Genomic DNA, 16,149 nt, shown 5'->3' on the forward strand with positions numbered 1-16,149 from the left:
TTATTAGGTACACTGCGCTGTGGCCCAGCTTCAAGGCCCTTAGCTTGTGTGTTCGATAAAATCCTGATCCTGGGATTTGCATTTTGTCCTCGCGAATGGGAGCTTTGAGAAAATCCACCTTTCTCTAATGCAAGGTAAAAAGCTTTCTCCCTTCCTTAGCCATCTTTGCTGCCCTTTCTTTTAATTAAAGTTTTTGCCTCCCCAATGTTGGAAGAGCTTCCTAAAGGTCACACTTGAAAAGAGCTGCAGAAGGGAAATGCAGATTATGGTATTCTGTCCTTTCATAGGGGAAATTGTCTGTCCAATCTGTCTGCCTCCGAAAAGTGCATTTTCTTGTTTCTCCATTTTGGCTAAAGTAGTGGGGATCAGAAGGACGGGGTTTTTGCTTGTTTGTAGCCATATGATGTCATTCAGTTGATGGCTAAGGAGTGAGAGAACACAGTTTAGCCAGAAAAGAAGTGTGTGCCAGCCGAGCACCTTTCAAATGTCATGCGTTGTGTGGCAAAAGCAGGTTGTAAGTGTAATAACGCGCACTCATCTTCATTGCAAACAATGCCGTCTTATTCCGTCTACGAAATATTTGCACATGAAGTCTCGACATACGATTTTTGCAGTAGCTGTCCTTTGATTTCTGTTGGCTTCTAGTTTAAGGGAGCCACTCGCTGGAGTGCCGTGAGCACGTCCTTCCTTTTCTCTTCGTGTTAATGTTGTCATGTGCGAGTGCTCTTGAAGAGAAAGCAAAGATTTCAACACCCAGAAGAATTTAGCCAGCCCACAGCAGAGAGATGTTACACATTTTATACAACTCTGTTCATCAGGGAAGAGCTGAAAAGGAGGATAAATTCAAAAGAGGAGCTTGAGCTGGTAGAAGGCTAGAGAAGGGGAAGCACACACGACCTATCTCAGCAGTGTCCACTAAGCCACATGCACAAAGACAGACTTGACAGGTGGTTGGTCTAGCGATGTCCTTCTCATCGTTTGGTCAGTGTACGTGGGCTGTCCCCCGTGAGGTGGGTGCTGAGAGGGAGAGAGTTCTGGTAGGTCCACTGTTCTCTAGTGTGGATTGGGAGATCAAACAGCTTGTGCTCGTCAGGGCTTGAGTTTGGCCCCTGACTAAAGACAGGGAGAAGAAAAAGTTGTGTGGAGATTAGGTCTTGTATCTCCTGAAATTTGACCTGGTTTGTATTTCACTAAACTTCCTCAAGACAATTATTCTGAATTCTTTGTCTGACAGCACATGTCTTCAGGGTCAGTTACTGGAGCTTTATTAGTTTTCTTTGGTAATGTCATATTTTCTTGCTTTTCTGTGTTTCTTGATTCCTTATGTTGGTATCTGCACACTTAGGTTATATAATTTCCTCCTCAGACTTCACAGGTTTCCTTTGGCAGAGAAAGATCTTCACCAATCAGCTCAGTTTGGGTTTCTGGCTATGTCTTCTGGTAATGGTCTTGGGCAAGTTGAGCTTTTCATCACAAGGAGAGAGAAGATGGAAGTTCAGCCAAGGGACCTGAATGATGTGACGTGGGGAGCTGAATGATGTGATGTGGGGAGCTGAATGATGTGACGTGGGGAGCTGAATGATGTGACGAAGGCACGCAGATTTCGAGCTGCCCGTCCGTAACTTCGATCCGTCTCTGATGAAGGCGCAGTGAGGGTGGCAGTCCGTTTGACTGAATTGTGAGGTGGTGGGAGAAGGCTTTTCTGCCAGATGGTGGCATTAATCTTTTAAAGAAGCATAGATTTAGATCACACCTGTTTTGTACAGTTGCCTTTTTTTTTTTTTTAAACCAGTTTGTCACCAGTTGACATCATCTTCTGTTTTCGTTTTGCTCTGAAGTACTTTCTACAATGTTTGGAAATGCTTGTCAACTCTTTTCAAATTGCGTATCTTTTCTTTATTGTTATTGATTATGTGTGGTCCTCTCCTCCGATCTCTGGTCGTATTTATTGCTTTTAACTGTGAGTGACTTTTTACTATCGAGCCATTTCCCCACGCTGTGAACCTTGCTGTTTTAAATGACTGTTACGAATGGTTTGAAGTTGAATAAGCTTTTGTGTCAGAGATGTGCTCTTTTTATGGATGCTAAGTGTTTGGAGTGGGTATGTGACCTGTTCCAACTGTATTTCATCTGTGTATATATCCTTATGTGTAAGATCTTAACCTGTCTTCCAGGACTTCCTCGAAATTACGTAAGATAGTTGAACAAGAATGAGTTTCAGAGATCAAGATAGCGTCACTGGTGTAAGGAAGGCGGCCTCAACATCGGAGGATGGTTCTTGAATCATTAGTCTCTGACTTGCTCTATTGCTTTTGCCATTTAAACAGTGTCATTATTTTTTTTTCTACTGGTAGGAGTTTTGAGTAGAAATTCCATAAAGGTTTTAGAAAATTCATTAGAAAGAATGCTTTCTTTTACTACGATTTTGCTCAGTCAAGAGACCTGTTTGCAAAAGCACTGGGTTGCATTCTAGGCAGATTTCGTCATTCTGCTTCTGCTGTGAAGTGAGACTTTGGGCAAGTCTTTTCTGAACCTCCTTTCCTCTCTAAAGCCTCAGGGCTTAAACTAGATGATTTCCGTGGATGCTTTAAGAGAGATAGTATTGTTTCAACTAAATTTTCAATTTGCCTCCATGGACTGATAGTGTAAAGCAAGCTTACAAAGGTATCGGTGAGAAGTTCTATTCTAAAGGCAGGAAGGGACATTGTCTGGTAGTGAAACCTCTATTTTGAGGCATGGAGAAGACTGTTGATTTCATTAAAGAAAAAAATCTATTGACCCTAGGGGCACTGGCTGGTTCACTCAGAAGAACACGTGACTCTTGACCTTCGGGTCATGAGTTCGAGCTCCATGTTGGGTGTAGAGATTACTAAAGAAAATAAGTGAAACATTAAAAAAGAAAAGACTGCATTTCTTAAAAAAAAATCTGTTGACCCTGCTGTATGCATTGGGTAGAGCACAATAGCAAACAAAAGAATTGTGTGTGACAATGCAGTGCTTACAAGTGTTCCTAGAATAAATAGTGGGCAGATTGTAGAGTTTTTCAGTCCTTGTAGAACTTCAGATAAGACTTGCTGAAATCACTTATCTTGATAATGACATCTTATTAAATTGGTAGCTACATGGTAACAGGAATATTGCATGAAAAATCTTAAGTGAAAAATGTTCCAAAATAGCTGGTGAAAAGGGACTTTTTTTTTTTTTTTTTAAAGATTTTATTTCTCGGAAAGAGAGAGAGAGGGAGAGGGAGAGAGGGAGCCCAAGCAGGGGGAGTGGCAGGCAGAGGGAGAAGCAGGCTCCCCACTGAGCAAGGGGCCCGATGAGGCACTTGAGCCCAGGACCCTGGGATCATGACCTGAGCCTAAGGCAGAGGCTTAACTGAATGAGCCACTCAGGTGTCCCAGGAAGGGACTTCTCTGAGCAAAGTGCTTAACTTTATTGACAGGCCAATGGGATCTCCATGCGGTTGAAGATGGCATGTGGTGGTGGCTGCTTTGTCTCCTTTATAGGGGAGCTGAGCATACGTTCTCTGCTTTCTTGATGAGTTGTTAGCCAGCGGACTGAGGGAGTGAATTTGGGATGGGTGGGCTCACTGTAGGTGGAGAGACACCTGGCAGATAATATAAGCTTGATAAACTCAGAGATTATTTAGAAGTCAGTGGTTTAGAACTCCGTATAAAGGAAATAAATGTTTTTGTCAAAATCCCCATGGTGTTTTAAAAACGGAGCAGCTCACAAGAGGAGGGAATTTTTAAAGTATTGCCATTGTTTATTCTTACAGGCCCTGTAGCGTTACCAGCATGTGGAGACGCTCGGGTTTAGCTAATGGTGGGTTCACAGGTGTGATGAAGTGTCTTGACTGGATCAAAAACTCCTGTTACAAATAGTTTATAAAAGATATGGGTTACATTTTGCAGCTCAGGAGATTATGGCTGAGATACCTTTTTTTTTTTTTTTTTAAGATTTATTTGAAAGAAAGTGAATGTTTTGGGGGGAGGGGTAGAGGGAGAGGGAGAAAAACTTTCAAGCAGACTCCATGCTGAGCGGGGAGGGCATCTGAGAATCTAGGAATGGAGAGAAGAGTTGTTCTGGCCAAGATTCCTGATTCTGCTAACAAACGGGTATGACTTTCTCATGCCTCTTGTTTTTATCAAACTCTCTGAAACAAAATAACACCTATGAGAACGAGATAAGAACTTGGAGAAGGAAAAGGATGGAGTGAGGAGCCCTGTGGGTTGTTATTAAAACTGCTTTGTGGGTTGGCTTATGTTTTTCCTCTGTTTTCGGGTTCTCTCCACCCCACTTTTTTTTTTTTTTCTTCATGTGTTGATGTCTCTGAGCAAGATTGAGATGGACAGCTGTTCTTTTTTTCTTTTTCTTTTTTTTTTTTAAATCCTTTGCCCCTCAAGACTGAGGGTGGGATTTTAGTTACACACTTAAAACAGTGAAATTGTATTACAATAAAGAATTTTGGGTGCTTTGTTTTTATATATTGACTTATTATGTAAATGCTCCTATCCTTACTATCTTTGTCCTTGTGATGACAACTTCATACGGGATTTGAACACGGTCCTTTGTTGTTTGTGATAAGACACTCTTAAGGATAGTTTTCAAAAACTAATGATGTACTATATGCTGGCTATTGAACATAATAATAAAGGATAGTTTTCAGGGTTCATGGCTCTGAAGTACCCTCCTCTGTTATTTTGAATGCAGAAATACAAACCTTCTCCCATGCGGTGAGTCCTTGCTTCCTCCCTGTCACCCCTCTCCCAGTCTGGCCCTTCTTTTCCCCCTTTTCTTCACTGTCTCTGTTCTGCTAGCTTTGGATTCTACCCTCAGCGATTTCTCTTCAGAGTGGAGTTGTGTCCTGTGAGGAGCTTTGCCCAGTTACCGCTGAGAGTTCATGGGGCCCAGACTGGCTTGGCCCCTTCAAGACTTTTCTGTGAACTCCTACCCAGTAGCTCTTGGTGTGCCCAAGACCCAACATTTCCAGCTGCTGTTCTCAGTGGGCCTGCTCACTTCCTCATGAGCACCGGTTGTTTGTTCTGGGATGCTCAGGTCTGATGTCCGCCTGACTCCCTCTGCTTCTCAGAGGCACGGGTACCATGCAGGACTTGGGACTGTTGACTTGTTCCTATCCGTTCATGTTTGGGGCTTTGTGGAGAGAGCTTGCCGCCTAGGTTTGCATGCATGTATTCCATGGAGTGTTGATCATGCTATCCTAGTTGCTCTGTGTGGTTTTCATGGGGCATTTGGGAAGACTAAAAACCATGCCGCTCCTGGTACCATCTTCCCATTGACCTCCCTGGGTTTTGTTTTGAACAGCTGTTATCCCTTGGTTATAGGCATCTTCTTTGCTAATTCTCTTGGAGTCTGGGAACTCCTTCCAGCAGGAGGTAGCGGGTGCTTATTTCCCTAGACTAATCTCAGGCCACACGTCCACAGCTAAATTCAGCCGGAGCTGAATTATATGGTTCCCTCAACCTGAAATGCCTTCCTCCTCCAACAAGGCTGGTCCTGAAGATGTCTTCCATCTCTTTCTCCTCCATTGCTGGTGCTTTCTCGGTGCTCCTATAACATCTTAGGGAGGCACATGCACACATATCACACTTCATAAAGTATGTGTTTGCTTCTTTGATTTCTTATAGGACTCTGGGTTCTTAAGGCACAAGACCTTGTCTGATTTGTTTTTGTACTCCCAGTGCCTGAACTGGTGACTGACACTTAAATAGTCATTGAGGGGCACCTGGGTGGCTCAGTCAGTTAAACGTCTGCCTTCGGCTCAGGTCATGATCTAGGGTCCTGGGATGGAGTCCCTCATCGGACTCCTTGCTCAGCGGGGAGTCTGCTTCTCCCTCTCTTTCTGCTTGCCACCCCACCTACTTGTGTGCACTCACTCTCTCTCTCTGTCAAATAAATAAGTGAAAAAATCTTTAAAAAAGGGTTGTCGAAGGAATGTTGGCAGCAGTGTAGGAGGAATGTTTGCAAGGAACAAAAGCAGTCCTTTTCAGATATATTGTAGGACAGACAGATGGAAGATAAGTGCCATTTTAAAGGTATATTTAAAGAAAGAAATGTGTCCAGAGAGGGAACTAAAAATACAGGTGCTTTTTAATTTTAATTTTATTTTCAAAATTTGTGGTGCAGGGGCAGCTGCGATGGCCTAGTCACTCCTGGCGAGTTCATCTCGATTAGAACAACTCAACGCTGTGAGGCATTTAAGAAACCGTTATGTGTGAGGAATTGGAAGTTTGTGCTTATGAAGGACGCGACGTGGTTAATTTGGGTGCAGACCTTATCACAGGCTCAGCAGAGGGTCGGCTGGCCCGGTGTGATGGCTACATGATCTCCCTTGAGGGCAGAGGCCGCACCAGGGCTGTTTGGGTTCCTTCTGGTTCAGTAATTGTTTCCCTGTTAATTAAGTTCTCTCCCTCTGGTGACCTGAGAGTTTGGGGAGTGTCTTAAAGTTGGCCAGATAAACAACAGCTATTTAATGGTCTGTAAGTTTTCTGGAAAGTGGAAGGTGATGATATTAAAACCTCAGTAACCAAGGAGACCAGTCCTGTGCTGGTGGATAAGAGGAGTGAAAATTTAACTGAGACCGTGGAAGGAAAATCTGGCCGTTAAGGCCGGGTGCTGGAATACCAGGGAAGAGGAAGCAGAGGCGTGTGCACCTGACCTGTCCCTTGCCCCCTTAGGAGAAAGTGACCTCTGAGCACTGTAGTCAAGGTGAGTGAGGTTGTACACTAAACTTGCCCAGGAATGCCCAGAGTCTACCTGCAGGCCTCCTATCAAGTATGTATTTGTATATATAAAATCTTTTAATGAAAAGTTGTTGACGTTAACCTAATTCATAGAATTTTACCTGGAGATTGGGACTTGCAAGGTTGATTAACTTGTTAGTTTTTTTTTTCTCCTTTAATATTATTTGAGAGAGGGAGGGGGGAGAGAGAGGAAGCACATAAGCAGGGGGAGCAGGAGAGGGAGAGGGAGAAGCAGGCTCCCCGCTGAGCAGGGATTCCGGACTCAGGGCTGAATCCTATCCCGGGACCCTGAGATCATGACCCGAGCTGAAGGCAGATGCTTAACTGACTGGGCCACCCAGGCACCCCTCATTTGGTAGTTTTTAGAACCTTTTCTTAGTCTGGGAGTGTCTGGGTGGCTCAGTCGGTTGAGCGTCTGACTCTTGGTTTTGGCTCAGGGTTGTGGGATCGGCCATGTGTTGGGCTCAGTGGGGAGTCCGCTGAGATTTTCTCTGTCTCCTTCTGCCCTTCCACCCCCCAAGATAAATAAATAAATCTTAATAAGTAACAACATACAAACCTTTTTTAGCCTGAATTCTTACATTTCCAGTTGTAAAGCAGATTAAATGAATGAGACTGATTCTATTGCCACTTACCCCTCTTTTCCACAAGGAGCCCATAAAAGGACTTCCACAAAGTATAGTGTGAAATCACCGTTTAGTCCTATAAAGTTACTGCAGTCTAATTTCCAAACGACCCTTAAATTATGGAAGCATAAATTCTCAAGGTCTTCACAATAAGATATCCCATACTCTAGCCCTTGTACGGACTGCCTGCAAATGGTAATTACCTTCCAGTGCCTTCTCTTTCTAGCCAACCTTCAGAAGCAAAATAACACAGGTGAGAAAGATAAGATATAAGGACTTGGAGAAAGAAAGATAAGGACTGGAGGGGCTCCTTGCTGGTTCAGTCCGTAGAGTGTGTGATTCTTGATCTTGGGTTGTGAGTTCAAGCCCCACGTTGGATGTAGAGTATTAAACTTTAAAAAAACAAGGACTGGGGATGAGTGAAGAGGTCTGGGAGAAGTATCACTGAGCAGCTACTTTGAGGATTGGGGAACCATTTTCTCTGTTCTCAGATTCCGTTGCCCCCTCTTCTTTATCACATACCAGTCATGGGAAAGGACAAGAAAAGCTGTAGATAATTCTCTTGCTAGAGAAACTCTGAATTTGAGGATGGTTTGGACTACTTTTTCCCCCCCTTCTTGCTGGCTAGAGTATTTTGGAGCTCAAATACTGTGTACCTTGTTCTGGGCTCAGTAGATAATGTACATATATATGCCATATATTGCATTTCAAATATGCTCATGTTCTAATGTATATTTTAATACACAATGACAAATGGAAACCTCCTTATTTACCTGTATATTATGTATATAGTGTATATATACATATTTTCAATTTTTAATGGAAATTTAGCTTCTTGATGCTACATAAAAATTGTTTTTGCTAGCATACTTATTTTATTTTTTTAAATTAACATGATGTATTACTGGTTTCAGAGGTACAGGTCTGTGATTCATCTTATAGAACACCCAGTGCTCATTATATCACATGGCCTCCTTAATGTCCATCACCCAGTTACGCCATCCGTCCGCCCTTCCCCTCCAGCAACCCTCAGTTTGTTTCTTATGATTAAGAGTCTCTTAAGGTTTGCCTCTCTCTTTGGTTTTGTTTTATTTTTTCCTCTTTTCTCCTATGATCCTCTACCTTATTTCTTAAATTCCATGTATCAGCGAGATCATATGATAATTGTCTTTCTCTGCCTCATATATTTCGCTTAGCTTAATACCTTCTAGTTCCATCCACGTTGTTGCAAATGGCGAGATTTCATTTTTTTGATGGCTAATATTCCATTTTGGTGTGTATTCCATATACACCACATCTTCTTTATCCATTCACCTGTCAGTGGACATCTGGGCTCTTTCCATAGTTTGACTATTGTTGACATTGCTCTGTAAACATTGGGGTGCAGGGCTAGCACACTTTCCTAATAGCAAAAGCTGTCATTTAACTCTTCAATTATGATGGTTTATAATTTTTTCTAGACTAATTTTTAAAGTAGTGAAGTACCAGCCACTGAATAAAAAATGACCTGAATAGGGCAACAAATATAAAAGTTGGCAATTAGACTATTAAGTAATGATCTATTTTAAAGCTTGGTAACAATTTAAATTTTTAAAGTCAATTAATATAATTTTTCAATTTTACACATTATAACATTTTTGGTTGGATGTATTTGACATTATTACCTAATTACTGAAATTAGTTGCCAGTGACCTTATGTTGGAATTTCCTTAAATGTGTTCTCTTGCCTGTCTTTCTATCCCACCTGTTCCCATTTATGGTGTAATTACATTTTTGTGAGGAACACGGGAGGTTGTTGAAAAATATGTGATTGACTGTTTTCCGACCTCCTTATTAGGTTCAAAGCAGGAAAACCATTTCCACGCCCCTGTACTCCAGTTGAAAGTAAACAAGGACCTTCAAGAGTTAGGTTTTTGAGTATTAAAGGCTTTACATAGGCTCTTGTTTAGCTATGTGCTAGTAGTAACTTCCCAAGTTTTATTGGCTTATCTGAGGGCTCTTCATGATAAAGATAATCTTTAAATATTTTCTTGGCAGATGGTTGTTCTTTTGAAAGAAAAGGTAAGAGGAAATTAAAAAAAAAAGTGTTGCCCAAACATACTGTTCATAGACTGGCCCGTTCAACTAAGCAGTTTGTAATTTCATGTAAATTATTGTTGTAAATTAAATAGCAGTATGGCTGCAGTGAGTAAATCTTTTTATTGGTTCTGTGGGGCATATGGTAGCTTTTGTCTAGTTGTTCTGTCCATCCCTGAAAGCAGGGTATTGACGCCTCCATCTCTTATTGTTGAACAATTTCCCCCTTCAGTTCTGTCAGTGTTGGCTGCATATGTTGTGGGGCTCGATTATTAGGAGCATATGTTATAGTTGTCCCATCTTTGTCCTAAATTGACCCTTTTATTGTGTAATGTCCTTCTTTGTCTCATAATAATTTTTGCTTTGAAGTTTATTTTGGAGGGGTGGGGGAATGGGATAGGCTGGTGATGGGTAGTAAGGAGGGCACGTGTTGTGTGGTGCACTGGGTGTTAGACGCGAGTAATGAATCATGGAACTTTACATCAGAAACCAGGGATGTACTGTATGGTGACTAACATAATATAATAAATTATTATAAAAAAATAAAGTTTATTTCGTCTGATACTTGTGTAGGCACTCTGGCTCTGTAACGTACTGTTTACCTACAGTATCTTTTACCATTCAGTGCGTTATTAATACTTGTCTTTGAATGTGCCTCCTGTAGACAGCAGATAGTTGGATCTAAAAACGTCCATTTTGCTAGTCCCTGCCTTTTGACTGAATTGTTGAATCTATTCACATTTAGCGTCGCCATTGATACAGTTGGATATTTATGTCTGCTCCTTTACTTGTTTCCCACAGGTCTCACGTAGACTTTGTTCCTCTCTTCATCCTTTGCAGTTTCTTCTGCATAAAGTAAATATTTTTAATATCACATTTAAATTCCTTTAATGATTTTTTTTGGGGGGTCATTTCCTTAGTGGTTGCTCTGGGCTCTACTGTATACATTGTAACTCATCAGAATCCGCGTCAGAGTTAGGTGGCTTGGTGAGGTATGCGAGCGTCTACCCCTGTACAGCTCTGTTCCCCACCCCCTTTGTGGTGGTGTTACACATATTACGTCTGGAGGTTACAAAACCAAGAACACAGGGTCACCATTATCACCTTACGTGATTTTATCTTTTGAAGAATGGGAGAAAAAAGAATAAGCATATACTTATTGCTTTTGTTATACGAGCCTTATTTCCTGTTCCTGGTTTTGTTCATTTGTTTCTGTATGTTTGAGTTCCCGTACGGGGTCCTTTCCTTAGCGCAGTACAGTTTAGCTCCTACCCGCCTCCTTTGTGCTGTCGTTGGCAAATGTGTTGTTGGGCCCATAACATGTGGAAATATAATTATGCACATATTGTTTTAAATCGCTTTTTAAAATCCATTATGGGAGGTGAGGGCTTATCAGATATGACTTGCAAATATTTTCTCCTGTAAGTTGCCTTTTCATTTTTTTAAATTGTTTTTTAATTTCAGTAGAGTTAACATGCAGTGTTATATTAGTTTCTGGTATACAGTATTGTGATTCAGCAATTCTATACATGACTCGGTGCTCTTCATGGTAAGTGTGCTCTTAATGCCCTTCACCTCTCCCCCCCCCCCCCCCCCCCCCCGCCTCTGGTGACCATGCTTGTTCTCTGCAGTGAAGAGTCTGTTTCTCGGTTTGCCTCTTTTTTCCCCCTTTGTTCGTTTGTTTTGTTTCTTAAATTCTACATGCGTGAAATCACATGGGATTTGTCTTTCTCTGACTTATTTAGCTTAGCATGATGTTCTCTAGCTCCATCTGTATGGCTGCAAATGGCAAGATGTCATTCCTTTTTAATGGCTGAGTAATATTCCAGTTATCTACCACATCTTCTTTAGCTATTCATCTATTGGTGGACACTTAGGTCGCTTCCGTAATTCGGCTGTTGTAAATAATGCTGCAATAAACACAGGGGTGCACGTGTCCCTTTGAATTAGTGTTTTTGTATTTTTTGTGTAAATACCCGATAGAGCTACTCTATGATCCAGCAATCACACTCTTTTTAACTTTTTGAGGAGCCTCTACTGTTTCCCAGTGTACCTGCACCAGTCTGCATCCCTACCAACAGTGTGTGAGGGCTCCTTTTTCTCCACATCCTTGCCAATAGTTGTTGCTTCTTGTGGTTTTGATTTTAGCCATTCTGACAGCCATTCGGAGGTGATCTGTCTCATTGTGGTTTTGATTTGCATTTCCCTGATGATGAGTGATGTTGGTACCTTTTCATTTTGTTGATGGCTGCCTTTGCTGTACAGAGGCTTTTTAGTCTGATGTATTCTCACTGGTTTATTATTTTTGTTTTGTTGCCTTTGCTTTGGTGTCAAATCCAAGAAATTGCCAAGACTGATGTCAAGGAGCTTACCCCCATTTTTTTCTACTAGAAGTTTTATGGTTTCAGGTCTTATACTCAGTATTTAATCCATTCTGAGTTAGCTGTTGTGTATGGTGTGCGATAGTGGTCCAGTTTCATTTCTTTTGCATGTGGCTGTCCAGTTTTCCTAGCACCACTTATTGAAGAGATCGTCCTTTCCCCATGGTGTACCCTTTGTCGTAAATGGACCATATATGTGTGGGTTTATTTCAGGGCTGTCTATTCTGTTCCGTTGGTCTATGTGTCTATTTTTATGCCATTGCCATACAGTTGTGATTACTATAGCTTTGTAATGTAGTTTGCTATCAGGAAGCATGATGCGTCTAGCTTTGTTGTTCTTTCTTAAGCTTGCTTTGGCTATTCAGGGACTTCTGTGGTTCCATACAAAGTTTCAGGTTTTTTTGTTGTTGTTTTTTTTTTTCCCTGTGGAAAATGCCATTTGGAATTTTGATAGGGATTGCACTGAATCTGTAGATGCTTTGAGTAGTTATGGATTTTTTTTTTAAAGATTTTATTTATGTGAGGGTGCATGTGTGCGTGCATGGTCATGCATGCATGAGGGGGCAGAGGGTGATGGAGAAGGAGGCTCAGTTCCAGGGCCCCAGGATCATGACCTGTACAAAGGCAGATGCTTAACAGACTAAGCCACCCAGGCACCCCTCGCTATAGATATTTTAACAGTATTCTTTTATTTTTCTTGTGTGTGTGTGTGTGTGTGTGTGTGTGTGTGTGTGTATGTGTGTGTGAGAGAGAGAGAGAGAGAGAACATGAGTGGGAGGGAGAGAGAGCATCTTCAGCAGGCTCCAGCTAGAATGGAGCCTGATGCAGGGCTTGATCTCAGGACCCTGAGATCATGACCTGAGCTGAGCTCAAGAGTCAGTTGCTAAACCGACTGAGCCACCCAGGTGCCCTTTAACAATATTCTTTTAATCTGTGAGCACAGACTATCTTTACATTTGTGTCTTCTTTAATTTTTTCCATCAGTATCTTATATTTTTCAGTATATAAAATTAGCATACTAATTTTGTAATGATGTTAACATAATAATAACATAAATAATAATGGTGCCTTTATAGTTTTCACATTGCTTTCATCAGTATTTTCCTTACTTGTTCTGTTCTGTCTTGCAATTTTGCATATTTTGTCCCAGATCTTTGCAAAATGAACCAAACATAAAATCACCTTTAAAATACACCTTTCTCTAAGTTACATCAAATGTCTTCTCAGCTTTATTACTTTTTACTACCCTCTTGTGATAGAGGCTAACGGCAGCTCTTCTCATCTCTGCAGTTGGGTGGGTGTAATGAGGTCATCTTTCAGTGATTCTTCTTAGTTGGGGATTAGTGAGTCATTCAGTGGTATGAGGCCCAGGCTATCCTAAGCACTTTGTAAATATTAAATGATGGTGAGGGCAGGGCCATTCATTCTTTCCAGGTCCCCTGCTTCCTATTTCAGTGCTTGTTTCACTGCTAGAATCTCCTCAGGTGTTTCAGACCATCATCCTTTTTCACGTCAAGCTAAGTACTCTGCCCAGGCTTACATTTTTAGCATGTGTTACAGCGATGTTCAGAAGTTCTGTGCTAACTGGAGAAGCCTCTCTGAATTACGTTTACCCAGTGGGCCAACAAAGGAATAGTGGATTTTCCCCGATTGAACGCTGCTAGGATTTTCAGCTCTGGTTCTGTCCCCTTAGTTCCACATCAGTTATGAAGCTATTTTCTTTAGAACGTTCCTGGTATTTATTATTTAAATGGCACATCAGGTATGCAGTCACGTACCTTTAATCTGCTACCATCTTTGAGTTCTGAGAAACTCTCCAGGAACGGCAGGAAACCTCTAGGGTTCAGGCAGTCTTGGCAATCTGCCTCATAATCTAGGGATTGCAATCTTCTCGTGCCATCAGGGAGGCTTATATTTGAAGGCTGAGAGTCACCTTGAAAGGTCAGTTACTCCATCCTTTCATGTGAACTTACTAAACTTGATTCTGTCCAGTGGGGAGATCAGACTTCACCCAACCTCATTGGTTAATCTTAGCATTAATTGTGTTGGGTCAGCCATTTATCATCTGTCATTTGATGTGATGTAACATAAGGTTCAGAACAACATCTATGATGTATTTTAGCCAAAAAAATACTTAACTTGACTCTATTGGGCATTCAGATTTTTAGATTTCTTTTTTAATCCATTATTTCTTATAAACAAGTACCACCAGGAAGCAGCCAGATGGAAGATGGGTCTCTGCACTCTACCTGTACTGGTCACTTCAATAAATCAATGTCCTAAAAAGAGACTGTGCTAGATTCAAAGGGACGTGGGCATAAACAGTGAACTATAGGGCATGGTCTTGAATAGGATACTGGCTTGGACAAAACCAGCTCTAAAGGAAATTTTTGGGGTCAGGCAAATTTGAAAATGGTCTGGATGTTACACCAAATGCCATTTACTGACATGGAGAGGTGCAGAATTTTGATGAAAAAATTCTTGTTACAAAAAAAGTATCTGTGAATATATAATAGTGCGTATACTTCCAGATCTCTTTCTAAGGTGTCACTAGTGGTACTCCTACTCTCAAGTGATGGGAATGTGGGTTTTTTATTTATTTCTTTGCTTGTCTCTTCCTCTTAATTTTCTGTAGTGCACATGACCCATTTTTGTGTTAATAGAACCTTATTTTTTTTTCAAAGTTTAGACTAACATGTCCTGTATAGATGAGTTGTAATATATTTCACAAGTTTTTCTCTTGATAAGGATTTTATAATCTTTGGGATACTTCTTTGAACCGTGTGTTTAGATTCTACGTGCATCTTCCTTTTTGAGGTTTTATTTTTGATTATGGAAAACTTCAAATACATGCAAAAGTAGGTAGAATAATGTAATTATCAATTATGCTCAGTTTATTTCCTCTGTACCCACTATTCCTCTCCACCCATTACTTTGAAGGAAATCCTACATGTCCTGTCTTTTCCTTCATAAATAGTTCAATATTTATTCCTAAAAAATAATATTTAAAAAAATCACAATATGGTATCACGGCAAACAATAAACACATAATAGTATTTCTTCAATATAATCAAATATCCAGTTACTCACATTTCTCTGATTGTCTCAGAAGTGATTTCTATCTATAGTGTTATTATTTGAATCTGACTTCAGATTAGTTCCTGACATAACAAATGGTTATTTGTCCATTAAGCTCTTTCAGTCTATAGGTTTCTGCCTCCTCCCCCAGCACTTTTTCCCTTTCAAATGATTTGTTGAAGAAACTAGGCCCTTTATCTTTTATAATTTCTCATCTTCTGCATTTTTCTGCATCCCTCTTTTAATGAATGGAAACTGTTCTCTTGAATGCATCTGAGCAGAGTTCCATTTAAACTTATAAAACTTATTTATTGTGTTTGTAAAATCTGTAAAATGAAATGGTTAATTTTTTTAAACTTTCAAAATATTTGTTTTTAAAAACTAATCCCTAAAATTGAAAAAAAATAGCTGTATATTAAATTTTTGTGCAACACCTAGGAATGATTTATTTCCATTGACTTTATTATTTTTATTTATTTTTTTAAAAGATTTTATTTATTCATTTGACAGACAGGCAGCGAGAGAGGGAACACAAGCAGGGGGAGTGGGAGAGGAAGAAGCAGGTTCCTAGCGGAGGAGCCTGATGTGGGGCTCGATCCCAGAACACCGGGATCACGCCCTGAGCCAAAGGCAGACGCTTAATGACTGCGCCACCCAGGCGCCCCTGACTTTATTTTTTTTAATGTATCAAATTTATATTCAGCCTATTGTCTTCCAGAAATGAAAGATGAGCATTTAATTCACTTTTGCCACTATTCTCTCTTCTCTCCCACCTCTTCTTCTTTATAATATTTTATGTATTATTCTTATTTATGTGCTTATTTATTGTTCATTACTTTAAATAATTATGCCTCAGTTTCTTATGTAGTGGTTTCTTTTTTCTCAAGCCACATTCTTCGGCATAAAAAGGATTAACTTCATTTCTGTAACTAAAAGATCCCATTGCAGTAGCTGGCAAAAACCTTAATCATTACCAATTCCAAGCAAACGCAGTCATTTTACATGTAAACTTATATAGGTCAGATTTCATCCCTCCCTTCCCTACGTGCGTGGCGGTGCAGGTGTTTCTGCAGTATTTATGTGGTGCCAAACTGGGAGTAGGTAGGCTTTGAAATGGTTGATTTCTTTCTTTCTTTTTTCTTTCAAGATTTTATTTATTTATTAGAGAGAGAGAGAGAGAGATAGCGTGAATGGAGGGGAGGGGCAGTGGGAAAGGGAGAA

General features: G+C 40.6%; 1 protein-coding gene across 2 annotated transcripts in view; it reads left to right on the top strand.

Annotated features, from left to right (window-relative positions):
• AVEN (apoptosis and caspase activation inhibitor) overlaps positions 1–16,149 on the top strand; it is a 162,218-nt gene that overhangs the window by 24,795 nt on the left and 121,274 nt on the right. The window contains exon 1 of one of the 2 annotated variants that reach the window (XM_040620428.1): positions 4,056–4,121. The exons of the other annotated variant lie outside the window; for it this stretch is intronic. Within the exon in view, the coding sequence (XP_040476362.1) occupies positions 4,071–4,121 (51 nt within the window). The 5' untranslated portion in view covers positions 4,056–4,070. Of the gene's footprint in view, positions 1–4,055; positions 4,122–16,149 lie in introns of those variants that run through there. 2 annotated transcript variants of the gene reach the window in all.

The sequence above is a fragment of the Ursus maritimus genome, unplaced genomic scaffold (genome assembly GCF_017311325.1).
Source record: "Ursus maritimus isolate PB19 unplaced genomic scaffold, ASM1731132v1 scaffold_35, whole genome shotgun sequence".
NCBI lineage: Eukaryota > Metazoa > Chordata > Mammalia > Carnivora > Ursidae > Ursus > Ursus maritimus.